Source organism: Ostrinia furnacalis, unplaced genomic scaffold (genome assembly GCF_004193835.3).
Source record: "Ostrinia furnacalis isolate ACB-3 unplaced genomic scaffold, ASM419383v2 OfSCF7522, whole genome shotgun sequence".
Lineage (NCBI taxonomy): Eukaryota > Metazoa > Arthropoda > Insecta > Lepidoptera > Crambidae > Ostrinia > Ostrinia furnacalis.
The window spans coordinates 70,439-91,063 of NW_021137761.1; the positions used below are offsets into that span (position 1 = coordinate 70,439).

The window sequence follows — 20,625 nt, forward strand, 5'->3', positions numbered from 1 at the left end:
TCACTGGGAAATTTCGGGAGACAAACAGTGTTTTGGTAGACAAAATCTCAATGTTTCCCTGACTTTCCAGGTGACTCCTCTATTTCACTGACTTTCCCTGACTGCTATGAGCTTCCCTGACTTTTCCCTGACTTTCCCTGACTTTCCAGAATGTGGACACCCTGTCTATGATTGAGTTCCATACATTCGGCCTTGTTTCATAATACACGCCTAAAGATTTCATGATTATTCGAAACACTGTTTTTCGTTCTGATTTTCATATTCTTAATAGGTATTTTACATTACATTTTAAATGCTTGCACATTATTCACCATTTTTAGTAAAATATACACATATGATATAGTTAGTAAAAAACAGTTTAAAATTTGCAATGGTGACTAGAGCAAAAATAGGCCTAAATATTCATTAATCGACAGCAGTATTCTTGTTGCAAAATAACCACTATTACAGCAACATTAGATACAAGAGTTTAAGTTAAAAGGAACGATTGTTTTTTGTTAAGTAAATATTTTTATTTAACCGCCTAAATAAAATTAAACCTACAAAAATTACACCCTAAATAACCAAATACATTCATGCATGTATATTTAAGACCTATGTACACGCATTCAGAAGTGTCAATAAAAGTTTTAATTATTAAAATGTTTGTCAATCGCTGCCTCGTGTTGATAAAACTGTAATTATACTATAATGTTTTAGTTGCTTAAGGAGTAAATATAAAGGGTATAGAATAAATGTAATATACCGAATACGATATGACAATTAATTTATTGANAAACCTGAAAAAAAATGCTTCGATAGTCAAGATCAAAGGTCTTTCTAGAGCATAAATTAATTAAATCCCTCATTTTACAATCACTGGGAAATTTCGGGAGACAAACAGTGTTTTGGTAGACAAAATCTCAATGTTTCCCTGACTTTCCAGGTGACTCCTCTATTTCACTGACTTTCCCTGACTGCTATGAGCTTCCCTGACTTTTCCCTGACTTTCCCTGACTTTCCAGAATGTGGACACCCTGTCTATGATTGAGTTCCATACATTCGGCCTTGTTTCATAATACACGCCTAAAGATTTCATGATTATTCGAAACACTGTTTTTCGTTCTGATTTTCATATTCTTAATAGGTATTTTACATTACATTTTAAATGCTTGCACATTATTCACCATTTTTAGTAAAATATACACATATGATATAGTTAGTAAAAAACAGTTTAAAATTTGCAATGGTGACTAGAGCAAAAATAGGCCTAAATATTCATTAATCGACAGCAGTATTCTTGTTGCAAAATAACCACTATTACAGCAACATTAGATACAAGAGTTTAAGTTAAAAGGAACGATTGTTTTTTGTTAAGTAAATATTTTTATTTAACCGCCTAAATAAAATTAAACCTACAAAAATTACACCCTAAATAACCAAATACATTCATGCATGTATATTTAAGACCTATGTACACGCATTCAGAAGTGTCAATAAAAGTTTTAATTATTAAAATGTTTGTCAATCGCTGCCTCGTGTTGATAAAACTGTAATTATACTATAATGTTTTAGTTGCTTAAGGAGTAAATATAAAGGGTATAGAATAAATGTAATATACCGAATACGATATGACAATTAATTTATTGAGATATTTACTTTTCGTTAATTTTTTTGCTCCGCAATGCATCTTTGTATGTAATTCAGTAGGCCTTGTAAATCATTGAAAAACTAGTGTTTTGAATTAAGAGAACTTCTTAAATACATATTTCATATTTATCATACAAAGGGCCAGACATTTATTTTATCCCGACACAATAGAATTCACGAAGGACGCAGAACGAACCTATTGTTGTGACAAACAGAAATGCTTAAAGTTAATGCTAGGTAGATAACTAACATGAAAATCCCATCCCACAACATTTTGAAATCAATTAACAATTATTTAGTAACACAGTGGATTCTTGATATTTGAATGATCTCATCTCAAAATAGAATCTAGAGAGCATTAAAATTCAGTTTGCTATTATTATATTCTCACAATATTTATACAGTTCGAAAATTAAACCATTAGAAAACTTCTAAACACGTTGTTTTGTAAGTAATAATATTTTAATGATTTCTTTTATAAGTAAGGGTAACCTGCCCTTAATGCCCGTCTCAAAAATCCACTGTGTATAGTCAGTATCCGCTTATTGGATAAACACTTTTATATATTGCAAGTTGATTCATTAGAAACAATATAATTCTTTATATTGTAGAAACAAATAGGGTATTTTGACTAAAACAGTTCAACATAGAATTTGCTAGAAAAGAACTAGGTATTTTACTACCTAACTTATTAATACATAATGATGGACTGTTTTTTCTGTTTCATTCATAACAACTAATAGAAGAATTATTGTTAAATATTTAACAAATTGTTTTATTAGAGGTTGATAAGGTTTTGCTGCATATTATATTTTGCTAGAAACAAATATCACCTTGATTATTTGTACAATTATGTCATATTTACATTATATTATAAACAATATTTAAAATCACTGCATTTACACAAGTACCAATATAATAGTTCAACTTCATAGCAAATATGTCTATAAAAATAAAATCAACTGTCTTGATGAATTTATAATAACAGCCTACTCCTATTTTTTATTTATTTATTTAAATGTACGCTTAAATAACGGCGTGTGATGAAGACACTGTTTTATTGCGGTGCATATAGACTATATTTTTTTGCGAAAAAATATTTGTTATGATATGATAATTCGATAACAATGAGATTTAAACAATGGACTATAACAAAATACATTAGAGGCAATAACTGAATTTTTCGGTAAAATACAGTCGGAAGCACATCATAATACTAATGAACTTAATTAGTTATTATAAAATAACCTTTATTACAACTATAAAAGATGCCCGTGTTTGATTTCATGTTGCCGACGTCTGTACATTAAAATTACCTTTAATTATTAATTTGTTACCTTAATAGGATCAATTAATTCGCTGGAAGACATTTCTAATTCACATATCTGTAAAAAAAGGTATATTTTGTTTTATTTTCGAAGATAATGTTATCAGTAGACACATTTTTGTACGTTTATGCTAATTTAAACTTACCTCTTGCGACAAATCTTTGTGAGTGAGGGTTATGGTCTCAACATCGCCATCGCTTTCTTTCAACGGCCAGTCGTCTTTATTAATCTTCGCTATATTCACCTGTGAAAGAATTGTTGTTTAGAATAACTTTGAATAAAAATTTTACTAGTTAATTATTATGCCAAATACCATTTTGTGATAAAATGTAGCCTTTGTCAGATCTAAAGATCTAATCTAAAGGTCTAAACTCAAAGGTGACTGACTGACTGACATAGTGATCTATCAACACACAGGCCAAACTACTGGACGGATCGGGCTGAAATTTGGCATGAAGGTAGATGTTACCACGTAGGCATCCGCTAAGAAATGATTTTACGAAACTCCACCCCTAAGGGGGTAAAACGGGATCCACGTGTACCAAGTCCCGGGCGGCCGCTAGACGAGTTATAAAACAAAAAACATGAAAATGGTTCAGCGATTGCAAAAACATAACTAATAGTTACTTTTGAATTTTAAATAAAATATTAGTAAGAATTAGGTGTATAAATTGACATGATAAAATATATATGGCTTTACGCGCCTACAGTGCCTAAAACTGACATTACTTATTTGTAATAACGTGCGCAAAATTGGCGGCTACATCATAAAGTAATTCTAAATGATCAGACAGACATTTGCAAACGGGAACATCTGTCCAAAAGAGATAAATTGCTCAAGAGCTAGTTGACGGCGAATGGGAATATGAATATTGTAGATCAACAGCTAGCCAACGCACTGCTTATTGGGTTCACGAAATTATTAATTTGTGTATTGCGCTGCGATGCTACGTTTGATCTTTGGCGAGCGCGGAAAGTTATAGGGCGCTGAGTGACAAATGAACGGGTCTTTTGGTTTATTGAACTTCGTTTTTAGACGAATTTAAAATTTTAAAAGTAATATCGTATACTTTCACGTGTATGTGTGCAAGTAATGAAATACCTAGGTAGTTTTTAAACATTTAAATAATGTTGCAAAAACAGCGCGTCCAACGTCATTTATAGCACAAAGCAATGGATTTCGTTAACAGCATAAGACCGGGCTCAGAAATTTAAATTTTAAGTTAACGGAACTTGACTTGTATTATTTTCTTCTTTTATTATTTCTATTAATAATTTATTAAACAACTAGCTGACCCGGCGAACTTCGTACCGCCTTAGCGTAGAGATTTTCTTAGAGATTTTTTTTTTCCGTAAAAACCTTGTACAGAGTAGCTATTAGAAAACTACAAAAAAAAATCAGCCAAATCGGTCAAGCCGTTTTCATGTTATGTCGTGACAACGGAAAACGGGTTTCATTTTTATATATACAGGGTGTTTGGTAAATGGGTATATGAGCCGACACTAGCCCATGTTAACATGGGCATATAAATGGTATGGTGAAGTCAGAAAATTGATATCTTCATTTTAATTATTTTAATTTTCATACAAATCGGATTTTATAAAATTTATTTTGTATGAAAATTTAAAGAAACAAAATGATGATATCAAATTTNGTGAAGTCAGAAAATTGATATCTTCATTTTAATTATTTTAATTTTCATACAAATCGGATTTTATAAAATTTATTTTGTATGAAAATTTAAAGAAACAAAATGATGATATCAAATTTCTGACTTCACCATACCATTTATATGCCCATGTTAACATGGGCTAGTGTCGGGTCATATACCCATTTACCAAACACCCTGTATAGATTGGACTCCTTTATATGTAGCACGATTTTTTTCCATAGTACGTTCGTGGTTTTGGTAAGTATGTTATTTGCTTCTTAGCTCCTTACGGCGCGCGCGCACAGGTGACTTTTGTCACCGTGACAATGTTTCTCTCTTTTTCTCTAATCTAATCACGTACATATCATACTAATAAATAAGACGTGGGTAAAAAGCGCCATTTATAGTCATTAGTTAAAATCTACAGCGCTGGACGGAAAATTTTTGACATTCGTAAATATTCATGGGGGGAAGCCATGAAACGCCATCTATCAACATCATTAGTAATTAAACGAGGTCCACGCGTACAAAGTCGCGGGCGGCCGCTAGTACCTAATACTGTCAGGGTGACAAAAAAGTACCAGTAAGGGGGCGTCCATAAATTACGTGAGACTTTTAGGGGAGGGAGGGGGTCAAGAAAAACCTCACTAAATCTCACGTGGGGGAGAGGGAGGGTCTCAGGAAATATCACGTAATTTTTTCCGCAAGAAATAGAGAAATAGAGTTTGCCAGAAAACTGGGTTTAAATCTTAAGTAAAAAAATTGGCCAAGTGCGTGTCGTGCCACGCGCAGTGTAGGGTTCCGTAGTTGTCCGTCGTTAACAAAATATATTTCAGAAGCAAACAATAACTTCATCTAAAGTCGCTTTTAATATTTTCTTCCAAGGAATTTGTATTAGATATGAAATTTTATAATACATGAGTTAAATGACTATTACTCTTAAACTAACTGACCCACCCTAACCGTTATTATATAGTTTTCTTGAAAGTTCATAAAAATAAGTATTATTATGAATTTTTCCAGATTTTTCAAGCCAACAGTCTAGTTTTTAGAGTGGGGGGACGCCCTGCTCGAACAAAAATTGGCACTTTAAAGTTTAATAGTTTGCAAATGGACCCCTAAATCGAAAAATAGTCTTTAAAACCCCCAAGTCATCCAACGATGTCCTACACGATGGTGTAGAAGATGAAAAAAAATTCATCCCCAGGGGGGCTACCCTAAAAAAATGTTTATTCAAAATTTTATTCTACTGTCTTGTCTAAAGCCAATAGTTTCCAAGCAAAACCTCGGACAGACAGACATATCGAAACTATAAGGGTTCCTTGTCAGGACTACGGGACCCTAAAAAATTATATTTTCTATGATGATAATGACATTTTATTCTATACCGTCTAAACAAATAAAACTAACAATGCTTCCGTCTGCATGTGTGAATACTAAAATGCAGAATAAATGACGAAATTAAGAAAATTATAAAACAAGGTTTTTTTTATCAGTCGCGTAAAAATGACATGCATTAAATGTATGATGATTGTACAGCGCCCCTAGCAGACACTTTCAAGAACTAAAATCTTTAACTTTATAGATCTTTTTGATGCACTCGTTAGCGACCAACGGTAAATGCAAACTCGCACTAAGCACACAAAAAAAACTTTCTCAGTTAAATTACTCCAAAACTATTAAATTTCGGATTTTTTTAAATATCACGTGAGATTAGGGGGTGGGGGAGGGGGTCAGGCAAAATCTCACCAAATCTCACCAAGGGGGGCGGGGGGGTTGAAAAATAGCCAAAATTGTCTCACGTAATTTATGGACGCCCCCTAACCAGTGCGCGTGCTCCTTTAGGTGTCGTAGTCCTAGTTGTTTTTTTGTTTTAAATATAAATTCTGAATTTAAGTAGTGTCATCTCACCACGGGCGTGGTCCTTGAGGGCGTAGCTCGCGCCGCACAGCGAACACGAGAACTTCAGGTTGTTGGCGTGTGTCTCGTGAGAGACTCGCGATGAGAGAGTAAAGTCCGGTCGCCGAGCACGTTGAATTTCGTCCAATGACCCCAAGCTACCCATCCTTATCACACATCACTGCGGCCGCCCGTCGCACAGTCTCAACAGCAATATAATTACCCGCGAGCGAAAAGGATGGGTAGCTTGGGGTCATTGGCCGAAATTCTACGTGCTCGGCGACCGGATTTTAGCGACAGTGTCTCACCACAGGCAGGTCCATGGCATCGACGTCCTGTTGATGAACCTGCTTGACGTGGTCCTTGAGCGCGAAGGCCCGCGCGTAGCTCGCGCCGCACAGCGAACACGAGAACTTCAGGTTGTTCTGGCGAGCGTGCGTCTCCGAATGCACGCGGACAGCGTAGAGAGATGCGAACGGCCTGTGAAGTGAAAGAATTACAGCTGTGTATTTTAATTATCATGACTTCGATATCGTTCGTTTCAGCCGAATGACGTCCACTGCTGAACAAAGGCCTCCCCCAAGGATCTCCTCAAAGACCGGTCCTGCGCCGCCCGCATCCAGGCACCTTCCCGCGACCTTCACCAGACTGTCGGTTCACCTAGTGGGAGGCCTGCCCATACTACGTTTTCCGGCTCGTCGTCGCCACTCGAGAACTTTTCTGTCCCAGCGCCCAGCGGCCATCAGCTCTGCGAACTATGCCCCGCCCACTGCCACTTGATTTTAGCGATTCTGCGGGCTGTGTCAGCCACTTTAATTCTCCTGCGGATCTCCTCATTGGATTCGACTTCGATATCGCCTGTAGACATTTTTTTGCTTTGTGTGTAAGGCACCATAAAAATACAAATAAAACTAGTGCAGCGTCCGCGGCGGCATCAAACTCGCCGCCGTCGCGGTATAGTGTGTAAGATTCTACACAAATCCTAACAAAACTAAGCAGCGGCATAGTGTGTAACTGTAAAGGCGCTAAGTTTCGATAGTTTTGTCGCCGGACTATAAGCAAGTGTGTACACTGTAGAGTAGAATGATCGCTGAATGGTGTCTCATTGGCGCGAAGCGAGAATCGCTCAGGTATTTTTCAGTTCTTATCGCTGCAAAAAGTTAGTGACGAGACGGCTCTCGTCGACCGTCAGCAAGTGTACATCTTATTTCTTATTTTATCTTACTAATATTATAAATGCGAAAGTTTGTATGGATGTCTGGATGTCGGGATGTCAACATGTTTGTTACTCTTTCACGCAAAAACTACTGAACGGATTTTGATGAAACTTTACAGTATTATTGTTTATAACCCAGAATAACATATAGGCTATAATTTATGACGATCTGTGAAAAAATAAATTTCACGCGGGTGAAGCCGCGGGCAAAAGCTAGTGTTTTATACTTTTCTTAAGCGAGAAATTAATCGACATCGACGCCATAGTCACTCCACTTATTTATTTCACTTACCTATTACAGTGTGGGCAAGAGAAGGGTTTGGTATGCGAGTTCTTGTGGCCGGCCAATTGTACGGACGTCTTGAACGCCTTCGGGCAGTAGGGACACTTGTACGCGCGGACTTCTGAGTGCGTGAGCAGGTGGTGGTTGTATACACTGTGCGCTTTGAACCTGTAGAAAGATTATGGGCAAGTTAAATCTGTTTAAAAGGAAATTATTTACAAAGAGCTATTAACAGACATTATGCTCCTTAGCCTAGGGGCAGACCATCGACTTTTAGTTGGCCAATAATTTGTATGAAAATCAAATCGGTGTAATGTGCGCACTTCCATACATGCCCATATTGATTAACTGCCCGACTAAACTATCGGTCGACAAAAAGTTGGTGGCCTGCGCCTAGGCTTAAACCTGTAGACATAAATTGAGATACAAATACATAGTGATAACATTTATACTCGTCTAATGATACCTTAATATTAGGTATGTATATTGAACTAAGAATACTGTCATTTGCGTTCAAGCCATAATGGCTTCCTGAACAGTCACCGCGCTGAAAACTTTAGATCGCAAGTGTAAATACTTAGCGGCATAGTATTTGCCTGGATAATGTTGCGATCTCAACAGTAATACTCATTTTTTTTATTATTGCCATTATGCCACCAATCAATCCCTAATTTTTATGTGACCCCTTTGAAAACAAAATTCCTGTTAGGTGTTACCATAAGGGTCACTTAAAAATTTGGGATTGATGGTAAAAACGTGCATGGTAATCCTGGGATGGGCACAGCCTCGACGTCCTCCCCCCTTTTTGAATTCGCATGTACACGATAAAAAAGGACAAAACACAGTATTTCATTTCCTTACCTCTTCCCACAGTGCGGGCACGTATACGGGCGCGCGCCGGTGTGCGTTCGCATGTGTAGCGTGAGGCAGTACGACACACGGAACGACTTGCCGCAAATCTCGCACGAGTGGGGTTTCTCACCTGGTAGAAAGGAAAAGAACTCTTACAACAGTAGTGAAAAGGGTTATTACAACATTACACGCGTTCGGTTTCTCGCCTGTCAGAAAAAAGGAAAATAGGTCTTAAAACAAAAGTGAAAAGGCCTAGCTCATATGAGGACAAAGATTAGAACATTAGTATAAAATACTCGGATCACAGTTTTTTTAGATCACTTCATTATTTTTAAGCAGTGGTATAATTAACATCGTACTGTGTTACATAAAAAAGCTTAAAATTCCTTATAACAAGAAATTAATGACCTAATAGTAATTACATGATATTAATAAAACCGGCCAAGTGCGTGTCGGACTCACGCACAAAGGGTTCCGTACCATTGATTTATGAAATTTTTTTTTTTTTTTTTATGAATGATTACGCGGGAATAAGCGGTTTACGATTTACGAGGTATTAAAAAAAACTACTTACTAGATCTCGTTCAAAACAATTTTCATTGGTAGTTTTTATAGTGATACATCATATGTTTTTTTTTTTAGATTTTTCATTTTCTTATTTTAGAAGTTAGAAGGAGGGGGACCAACTTGAGATTGAGATACAACTAAAAAGTGTAAAATAAAATTATAATAAAAAAAACTTTTTTAAAAACAAGCTTTATCCTGAAATGCAGTTGTACTAAAACGAAAAAAAATAATTGTATGCTTGGTTCAAAGAATTTCGAAAGCTTGTAGCGCAAACAGAAAAAAAGAGGAATAAATTCCATGCGCGATACAAGCTTTTGAAATTCTTTGAACCAAGCATACAACTATTTTTTTTCGTTTTAGTACAACTGCATTTCAGGATAAAGCTTGTTTTTAAAAGTTTTTTTTATTATAATTTTATTCCACTTTGGAAGAGTCTGTCACGCACACTGTCACGGTTTAGAAAAAAAATATTTTAGAAACCTCGATATCATTTTTGAAGACATATCCATAGATACCCCACACGTATATGTTTGACGAAAAAAAAAATTTTTCAGTTTCAGTTGTAAGTATGGGGAGCCCCCAATATTTATTATTATTTTTTTATTTTTGCATGAAAATCTTAATGCGGTTCACAGAATATATCTACCTACCAAGTTTCAACAGTATAGTTCTTATAGTTTCGGAAAAAAATGGCTGTGACATACGGACGGACAGACGGACAGAGAGACATGACGAATCTATAAGGGTTCCGTTTTTTGCCATTTGGCTACGGAACCCTAAAAAATACACGCGAATGTTTGTATGCCCTTTCCACGCCAAGATACCCTACACAATATCATGATTGTGCATTGACCTTTTCCTTCATATGGCATTAAAATCTTAAAGTGCAGTAACTAAAACTACTCCGTAAACGACTGTTAATATTAAGCAGCCAGTTATTGTATTTCATCATTCCTCGTGAACCATTAACAAATAACATATTGAGGAATATTGCGAATGCCCCGTGGTCCACGAGGAAATGATGAAATACACGAGTACTTGAACATTGAAACCGTGGCCGCAGAAATAGAGCGATACAAGAAACTGCACATCGAACGTCTTACTCATCATCCCAATCCACTCGCCTATGGATTACTGGAGAATGACAACGTGGTTAAAAGGCTAAAAAGAAACCACGTAATTTAAGAAGACAGCTTAGGCATAGGCCAGCTGCTCTTTAACAATAAAATGACACTCAACATATCTGATTATAGTCTGGCGACTGATTGCAGAAATCATTATCACAAAAAAAAAAGTTATTGTATTTTCACCCGTCAATACAACTGCGGAAACGCGAGTTGTGATAGTATTTTCACGTCATGCGCGTTGTAAAATTAATGTTTGCGTATAAATAATGCGCTTAGCTCTTGCACGTGCGTCCCGATAATTTGACGCCGCGGTAAATATGAATGTACGCATAATAATTCCACACATAAGTTTAAAGTTTGAAATAGTTTGGTCTTTAGCTATATTACCAGCACTGCACACCTAGTTACTATACATTTTTTACTATAAATTCGCTCCTTTTGCTGTCGCCCATTCCCACTCTACAGTGGCGCCATCCTAGGTAGTGCAAATGCGTTAGTCCTCCTAGCGCTTCAGCGCCAATTACTAGCTCATTACATAGAGATGTCACAACGTTTAATGTCCGTACATGCGGCACATAGATCACAAAACCTATGTCACGGATAAATCACTGGACCGCATACTGGTTCTGTGCAGGAATCTTCCCTCAATTAATATAATAAATCTAATATAAAATATGTGTTAGCGCACCTGTATGTATTCGTTCATGTTTGACCTTTTCGTGCGGCCTCACGAACCGTCTGTTACAGTAGGAACAGCTATACGGAAGCAGTTTGTCTGATTTGTTCACTGTTATCTGCAAATAATAAGGTTACTGTAGAAGAGGTCCTGTTATACTTTATTTCAATGTGATTTCCTTAAATTCTTGGGATAAAACGGAAACATAAACACAATAAATATAGACCATTTGGGACATGAATGAATATATGGTAGATTTTACAGAAGTATAATCAGCCTCTTCAACCTGTGTGGCTACCATAAGGAGTTGAGAGAAGTGTAAGCTAAATCCTCCATTTGCCTCTGGTAAATTAGATGGTCGAGATAGGAGACTAATGCCCGTTTTCACCATCGATCCCTTAAGCGTTTGCTAACTAAATATCACTTTGGTTAAACGATCGCCTAAACTGCCCACTAACCTAAGTTCGTTTTCACCATGCTATAGTAAACCTAAGTAGGGACTCTTTTGTCAGGTGGCGTTTCTTCGTGCGCCTAGTGACGTTTGAAAAACCGGTACTTTCCGATAAAATTTTTTATTGGGAATATCTTACGTATTTCACAGAAACAAATGAAATAAAAGTAAAACTAAGAAATAGTTGACCAAAACTGATGTCTTTTTGTATTTTTGAGTTATTATTAAAGACAAAAAAGATATTTGGGCTATTATGTAATCTGTGGTTTGGGTGCATAATGTAATTCCTTTGCCTTAAAAAAAGTAAATGTCAAGATGACTGCTGCACCACAATAAATGAAAATAAAAATGTAATTGATTTTGATAGATATTTTGTTGAGTTCTGTGTGTAGTTGCGATTTAACGATAAAAACGACAATGGAAAAAAGAAATGAAGCAAATTTTTCCCTCAAGGAAAAAGATAAATTGGTTATAATTTTACTTGCCCACAATTATTCGTCAATAATCAAATTCAGAACTTGAATATTCAACTGCAATGTCTGCTCATGAACGCTTCAAACTCGGTACTTCTTTCCCAATTCCATAAAATTCAACACTTAGAAAGTGACAAAAAACTTTAAAATAGGTAGTTGAAACAAACCACAGCTAATTTTCATAGTGGACTGTACTATACGATAAACATGTCAGTCAATTTGACAACCTTTGTCGGAAACATTATTCAATGAAAATATTGTCCGAACCCATTCCGAACCCTTAGTATTTCTCTTCGACAAATACTTTAACACATTGTGAACCACTTTTCTTTCACGACTATAAAAATATTTTAGCAATTTAATTCACAAAATCAATTGCGCACATTTAAAATAAAGTTTGTTTACACATTGACAGCAATAGACTGACATGCAAGGTGAAATGTCAATGAAGTTTTCAGTTACTGTTGCCATTAAAAGAAATTAGTACCATTAGTTTTCCGCAACATGGCGAGGGTTTTTATGTTCCTGGTCAGGCTATACCTAATATTATTTAAAGGTCGCCTTAAAATTAGGGATTGATGGTGAAAACGGGCATAATACCCGTTTTCACCATCAATCCCTTATTTTTAAGTGACCCCTATGAAAACGAAATTCCTGTTAAGTATTAGGGTCACTTAAAAAATAGGGATTGATGGTGAAAACGGGCATAATAACCTCTGATGATGATGATAATTTACACTAAGTTCGGGCGCAAATTAATCTTACTCTTGCCACTACTCACCTTATCCATATTGTGGACAGTCATATGCATCTGCAGGTATTCTGTCGAGTAGAACTTCTTGTTGCATATATGGCAGTTGAGCTCGTTCGACTTGTGCGACTCCTGGTGTATGGCCAGGTAGTCCATCGGAATCATCTTCTCGCAGATCGGACACTTGTAGCTACAGTTACTGGTCTCTGTGCCGTCGGCGTTCTCCACTGGCGGTTCTATTTGGCGAGCCCTGTGTGGAGAAAATATTTAATTAACAAAAAAAATGTTCATGTTCTCGAGTGGCGACCATGGGCTAGAAGACGTAGCGTAGGCAGGCCTCCTACTATAAGTGGACCGACGAACTGGTAAAGGTCGCGGGAAGAGGCTGGATGCGGGCAGCGCACGACCGTTCATTGTGGAAAACCTTGGAGGAGGCCTTTGTCCAGCAGTGGACGTCATTTGGCTGAAACTAACGAACGAAAAAAAAAAAATAGGTTTTCACCTTTAGTACTCACTGCTTTTTCAAGACATTTCAAGGGTAACTATTGACAAAATTAAAGGAACACAATAAAATATTTGGTCAATTTAAACTTATACAAACAGCGGTATAGGCCCGATTTCCACCAAGGCGGAACGGAGCGGGGAAGACTCGGGCCGTCTTTTTTTATAGAATTTAAAAGCGGCGGCGGTGCGGAGCGGAGCTGTGTGTAGCGGAGAAGAGAACTGGAAAATAATTATATTAGTCATTCAAAACTCTCCGCTCCGCTCCGCCTTAGTGGAAACCAGGCCATAAGCTCTACTCCACACTAGCGTCTTTCGAACTTTCAGGTTACGTCACTAGTCCGAAAAATGCGTTGGCCCGCCGCACAGTAGTTTGAATTTAAAAATAGGTGGACATACGATCGAAAGTCATAATTTCACCGAAACAAAAATTGATTTGGATAGCATTTTGAATGCTGATCAACATTTGTCATTATGCATTTTTCGATAAAACGAGCCTTTCATGCTTAAAAAAAATATGACAAGAAAATTTGTATGGAGAAAAATCTTTTTTATTTTTTTTCTGGCTACTGTTGCAAACTGTAGCGGTCAAACCTTATGTAGTCGTAAGTATCTATGGTGCCTAACATTACTACATAAATACTTTTTGCGGGCACGCGCGGCCAAGCGAGTAATGGACATGCAAAATTTTAAATATTTTTATTTATTCATTATTGATTTTAATGCACTTAAAGTAATTATTAATAGATAAATATACTTAGTCTAACTTACTACAGCCCCCTATTACCTCATTTCACGCTAAAGCCTTTCAAACTAGAACCTAAGATTGTAGGTACTGGTAGTCTAAGTTGTTTTTATTGTCATTATAATATTCACTACTGGTCTACTGGTTATCGTGTAAGATAGATTAGGTAGATATCAACCCTTTACCTAGGTATATACCTACTTCTTGGCACTTATAATACCGACATACATGATTAAAAAAGTCTTCAAGCAAGAACCCTTGACTTCAATGCTTATGAAAGATTTTTTAACTTTCTAGAGTAGTCCTGAATAGATCCTTAAATCATTTTGACTGTACCTAATAATCGATTACAGTAGGTAGCGGAACTGTAATTTCCAGTTCTTCTGTTGAATAGTCTTATATAGATGACCCACGCTGAACTGTCCCACCAAACTCAATGACAGGGGGGCGCTACCATCGTTCAACTATATGGTTTCCAACATGGCAAAAATCTGAACCAGCGATCCGGTATTGACGGTGGCGCCCCACTGTCAATGTCATCGACAGGACAGTCCAGTATTTTGGAACTATACGTACTTTCGCAAAAATATTCTTTTTTTTTTTGGCTCCTTTAAAGAGGTGTAAGTTTCTTTCCCTTCGTCTAAAAAGATAACGTACATAACACCTTTATAAGTAGCCTCAAACATAAAGCATAAAGCATACCTTTACCCAATCATCGAACTGAGAAAAATCTGAAATCCGACATTTATCACCTTCTTCCATTCATGTCTTCAATTATTATCTTCGTTCGAAAAACAATCAAAAAAAGATATTTTAGCCTATTCACTTTTTTTGATCAGAGTGTTTAAAATAATCAAAGTCACTCACATACTTACTTTTTCCGAAAGAATCCAATAGGCAGGTTTGCAGTACACCAAAATGTTATCACATTATCTGCACCATGTAACAGCAGTTTTTGTGTACGTTAGATGGCATATAAAACTATAGGAGAGGTGTACATAATGGATGTGCAATAATGTGTGGCAATACGGCTCGGAAACGTGGCCTCTCAATATAGGCCCTTATAAATAAGCTCAAAATTGCACAACGTGCTATGGAGAGGGCTATGCTCGGTGTTCCTTTACAAGATCGAATCAGAAATGAGGAGGAGATCTGTAAACGAACCAAAGTCGTTGACATAGCCCAACGGATTAGCAAGCTAAAGTGACAATGGGCAGGGCACATAGTACGCAGAACTAATGGCCGATGGGGCAGCAAGGTTCTGGAGTGGAGGCCACGTACCGGAAAGCGCAGCGTAGAACGTCCACCACACAAGGTGGACCGACGACCTCATAAAGGTAGCAGGAAGGCGCTGGATGCAGAGCACCACCAAGCGGCCATTGTGGAAATCATTGGGGGAGGCCTATGTTCAGCAGTGGACGTTCTATGGTTGAAATGATGATGGATGATGAATAATGTGTAGAAGAGGGTTACGGATATTTCCATTTATGATGGAATTATTTGACTAACTGAATGGAGAGCCATAAAAATGTATTGTTTACTATATGGGTTGAAACCCTTACTGAACCCACTACCTACTGTAATCGATTATGACAGTCAAAATGATTTAAGGATCTATTCAGGACTACTCTAGAAAGTTAAAAAATCTTTCATAACCATTGAAGTCAAGGGTTCTTGCTTGAAGACTTTTTTTAATCATGTATGTCGGTATTATAAGTGCCAAGAAGTAGGTATATACCTAGGTAAAGGGTTGATATCTACCTAATCTATCTTACACGATAACCAGTAGACCAGTAGTGAATATTATAATGACAATAAAAACAACTTAGACTACCAGTACCTACAAACTTAGGTTCTAGTTTGAAAGGTTTTAGCGTGAAATGAGGTAATAGGGAGCTGTAGTAAGTTAGACGAAGTATATTTATCTATTAATAATTACTTTAAGTGCATTAAAATCAATAATGAATAAATAAAAATATTTAAAATTTTGCATGTCCATTACTTGCTTGGCCGCGCGTGCCCGCAAAAAGTATTTATGTAGTAATGTTAGGCACCATAGGTACTTACGACTACATAAGGTTTGACCGCTACAGTTTGCAACAGTAGCCAGAAAAAAAATAAAAAAGATTTTTCTCCATACAAATTTTCTTGTCATATTTTTTTTAAGCATGAAAGGCTCGTTTTATCGAAAAATGCATAATGACAAATGTTGATCAGCATTCAAAATGCTATCCAAATCAATTTTTGTTTCGGTGAAATTATGACTTTCGATCGTATGTCCACCTATTTTTAAATTCAAACTACTGTGCGCCGTGTCGACAACGTTCAAAAGACGCTAGTGTGGGTAGGGATGTTCCGATACCACCTAAGTATCGATACCTACTCATTTCGATAATACTCAAATCTTTTTTCGATACTACTTAAATAAGTACTCCTAAAGTATCGATAGTTACTGATATCGATACTTTTTGGAACTTTTATTTTGTTTTATTATTTTGAGGGTGCTATCAATGAACGTTGAAGGACAATAATTTAAACAAAATTGAGAAGAAAATTACTTGTAAACAATCACTTAACACTTTCACAATGGCGGAATGGCGAGATGATTTGCGGGCGGGTGCGGGTGTCTCCGGGTGGCTCGGCTGAAGTCGGACGAATTCGGCTGGTCCAGCGCGAGACAACGCGTCACTCACGCCGCCACGCGACGAATACCGGTAACTCGGTAACCGATTAAAGCTGATTAGCTGACTGTTTTTGCTCTCTCAGTTCTGTATGATGCGTTCTCGGTTTTTTTTATTGTTTTCGGTTGTTTTGCTGATTCGATTCGATACCAAGTATTTTTGTTTCGATACCGATTATTTATCGCAAAATTGATTCGATACAATACTTGGTATCGAATCGAAAGTATCGAGTACCTACTCGTATTTATTAGTATCGGAATATCCCTAAGTGTGAGTGGTGCCTAAAGAGAAATGGCGTCGACGTTCAACAGTACCCATTCTTTGTCACAACGTAAAATGTACTTAGACTTAAATTCCACGACCATACTTACTTGACAGGATCGTGCATTCTCTTGTGCAATTTCAACGATTTATTTGATTGAAAGGCTGTATTGCAGATCTCACATTCATAGCGCGTGGGTATGTCTTGGCGCGGTAAATCGATACTCATTCCATCTTTAAAAAAAAATTAAATTAATAACAAAACAATAAAAGTACCAAATTATTTAATTGTAAATATCTTACCTGGTCTCACCTTGTGTACCTTCATGTGAGCACACAATGATTTAGAATTGGAATAAGCAACAGAACAATATACACATTGATATTTTACTGAAAAAAAAAAGGTTGATTATTTACAAAATTGTATTTTCAATGATGCTCTGCTTCTATTGGTCGTAGTGCGATGGTATATAGAACATAGTCTTGCTCAATAAATGGGCTATCCAATACAAAAATAAATATTGAATTGGACCAGAAGTTCAGTTCCAGAAGCCTCGATAGCAGAACGGTGAAGGGGTGCGACTGGCAGACTCGTGATCCGGGGAAGGCGGGTTCGGTCGCCGCCGCTCCACCATTGTGGTGAGCTCAGTCGTGATACAAGCATATTTAGCTTAGTACGAGGGGCTAACGGGGCTATTAGTAATTTGTGTAATAACAAAATACTAATAATCTTTTACAAAACCAAAAAAGAAAGTTCCTGAGATTAGCGCGCAAATAAACTCTTTACTTAGCTAATAAAATACAATTCATAAGTATAGTAATCGGGACTATTCCCACCTCTCGTTCCCACGGCTGCAAGTCCCCTGTAGCCAGGATCTACAGCCTGACCGCCATAAAAACCCAACCAATGAAGGTCAAGTATAGTAAGTATACCTACATGACTTTAAATCCAGAAATTATATACTTACAAACTTTACAAGGGTGCAGTTTAAAATCGTCTAAATTACTGACACTGATCTCACAAGACAAACACCAGTATGTTTTAAGTTTGGTGCCATCGGGTGCTTTTGATTCGTTCATAATCACTTTGTGGTAGGTGCCATCCTTTTCTGAAAAAAGGTTTTGAAACAATTAAAATCTTACACTGCAGGATTTCATGCATGGAAAGGGTAAATAATTACTCAAAAAATCAACCTCCTTGTTAGATGCTTGATCATGCTAGATTATTTTATATGGTTTTATTTTTAAGCTTGCTTTCATCGATTGTAGAAATATTTACTTACCATTAATCTGGTAAATATTCTTTACAAGACTATCACAGAATTTATCAATTTGTACAAACTTTTTCCCTTTCGCTTTGGGTTTCTCAACCACATTTGGAACTGAAAAAAATAGAATAACAAATGAGAAAAGAAACTATTAATAAATAAACATAAGACATATTAATGTAATATAAATTGTACAGACAACAGCATATCAAGGTAAGCACTGAAGCATATTATTAAGTTGAAATAGCAATTTTATTTTGCAACAAAAATTTATTGTATAATGTGCTGTTGACTGTAATATAACTGGGACCAAAATGGATCTAGAAAACCAAATCAATATTGTTTCTCAAGTTACCTATAAACTCCTCAGTTTCAGGAGGGTTATCAATTATAAAGGGTGCATCCACTATATCACCATTTTCAGTGATAATCTGCCTTGTCTTGGGCTTGGGAGGTGTCACTACTTCACTGGTCAGAGTGTCATACTGCAGTGTTTCAACCACTGCACTGGAATCATCCTCCATGGGTTCCTAAGATAAAAAATGTAAGTAATGTTTATCTATTCAAAGAAATTAAAGTGTAATAATATGAGTGTCATTCATTCAGTAAGTATAAAATATGTAGAACTTGGAGACAACTGCAAGCAAAAACTATATGGGAGGTATTTTTTTTATTATGGTAAGTAATTCATGAACTGGGGCATACTGATTTGGTAATTTCATGTCTCTTTCTGATTATTATACAAAAAATATTACCCTAGCAATTGATGTCTGTGTAACAAAGAACTATCCAAAGAAGATTTAAAAGCTGAGCACCAAGTTGAGTATTATCTAAGTTAAAGTTACCTCAACCACCACTTCTTGATCATTGTGATAGTTTTGAATGTGTTCGGCGACAGAGGAGAACGAAACCCCACACGTGTTGCAGCTGTACAGCTCCGGAGTGTCTTCCAATTCCACTTCAGCCGGTGTGATCACAGTTTCAGACTCTTTTGTATCTGAAATCATAGGGTTGACACATCATATAAAATACTAGCGGCCATCCGCGACTACGTATGTGTGGTGAGTGAGTGAGTCAATCAGTGACATTTCCCTTTTATAAATATAGATGTTACTTTTGCAAACTTCGAGAAGCCTTATTGATTTTTATGATTTCATCAGAAAATCACTTGGAATATCTAATAACTAATTATAAAAAAAAATGATAACTTACCTTTAACTGTAGTTAGGGAGATGGTTCCATCTTCATTCTGTTTCGTGACAATGGCACCCCCCAAACTGAGTTCGCCACTGTTCGGTGACATCACCACAAACTGTTCCATCTCACCATCCTCCGTCAACAGTTTCAGCTCTTGGGTTTGCAAGCATGAGTTCAACTTATCATGGTTCACATACTCCACATACATTTTCCCATCATTTAGACCGTCAGTAGTAAGCTTTATTTCTATGTGACTATTCTCAGTTGGTATGCTACTCACAAAGTTTTCATTCTCCACACTTTCATTAACAGTTTCAACAGTGGTTACATTTTCGATTCGAATTTCTAAAAAAAAAAAAACAAATATTTTAGGGGATGGGGACAATGTTTATGTACTTTTCAGATTAAGTAAACCCACTTACCACTGTCATTCTCACTTGGATTTGAAGGAGGTGCGGGATTTATTACTGAATCCTCTTCAGACTCATCTATAGTTTTTATGTGGATGGCTTGACTTTGGCAATCGTCAAGATTCAAATGTTCTATAAGATGGGCCAACGATGACCACCTATTCTCGCAAATAGGACAAGTTAGATTAGATAATATATTCGCCAAATGCTCTACAAGTGACAATTTTGAATCAAAAGTCTGATTGCAGCAGAGTGGGCATTTCAAACTCATGTCTCCCATTTTGTTGAGAAGTTATTGCATACATTTACTTCATTTCAATCATACTCTTAGGGCTCACAAGTGAGCACTTGGGTGTCGTAATGCACCTAAAGAAATTTGTAAACAAAATAACTTTCATTGCATGTCCAAGGTGCTACATTCAGTTCGCATCTAAATTCTCAACACAAAATCATTTTATAACTCAGGAACTTCACACTAATTTGTTAATAACGTGAAGAAAGCACCGAATTCACGTCCTGCAAAAACCAAAGAGAAATTACGCTGTCATAAATGACAGTAGATGTCAGACTAAACCAAAGAGTAAGGAAGGAAAGACTGACAAATTAGGGATAGGGAAGCCATCACGTCATTTTATATATCCGGTTTTATGTCTAAACT

At 36.6% G+C, this 20,625-nt stretch overlaps 1 protein-coding gene across 1 annotated transcript; it reads right to left on the reverse strand.

Moving 5' to 3' along the window:
* Positions 1–1,057: 1,057 nt before the first annotated feature.
* Positions 1,058–20,514, reverse strand: LOC114364978 (zinc finger protein 595). The gene is made up of 15 exons (XM_028321363.1): positions 19,980–20,514; positions 19,573–19,902; positions 19,206–19,357; positions 18,716–18,890; positions 18,376–18,474; positions 18,061–18,201; positions 17,396–17,482; positions 17,203–17,326; positions 12,935–13,154; positions 11,242–11,347; positions 8,869–8,989; positions 8,017–8,175; positions 6,817–6,988; positions 3,103–3,201; positions 1,058–3,014 (listed from the first exon to the last, which is right to left on the reverse strand). The coding sequence occupies exons 1-15, from the start codon at positions 20,245–20,247 to the stop codon at positions 2,955–2,957; spliced, it is 2,313 nt and encodes a 770-aa protein (XP_028177164.1). The 5' UTR covers positions 20,248–20,514; the 3' UTR covers positions 1,058–2,954.
* Between the last annotated feature and the right edge of the window lie 111 nt (positions 20,515–20,625).

Bases quoted from the DNA above. Each gene is read 5' to 3' on its own strand.
- LOC114364978 (XM_028321363.1), bottom strand. From the start codon at position 20,247: ATGGGAGACATGAGTTTGAAATGCCCACTCTGCTGCAATCAGACTTTT. The intron at 18,475-18,715 runs GTAACTTGAGAA...TATTTTTTTCAG, and splicing joins TGAAACTGAGGAGTTTATAG to TTCCAAATGTGGTTGAGAAA. The intron at 3,015-3,102 runs GTAAGTTTAAAT...CTTTTTTTACAG, and splicing joins ACAAAGATTTGTCGCAAGAG to ATATGTGAATTAGAAATGTC.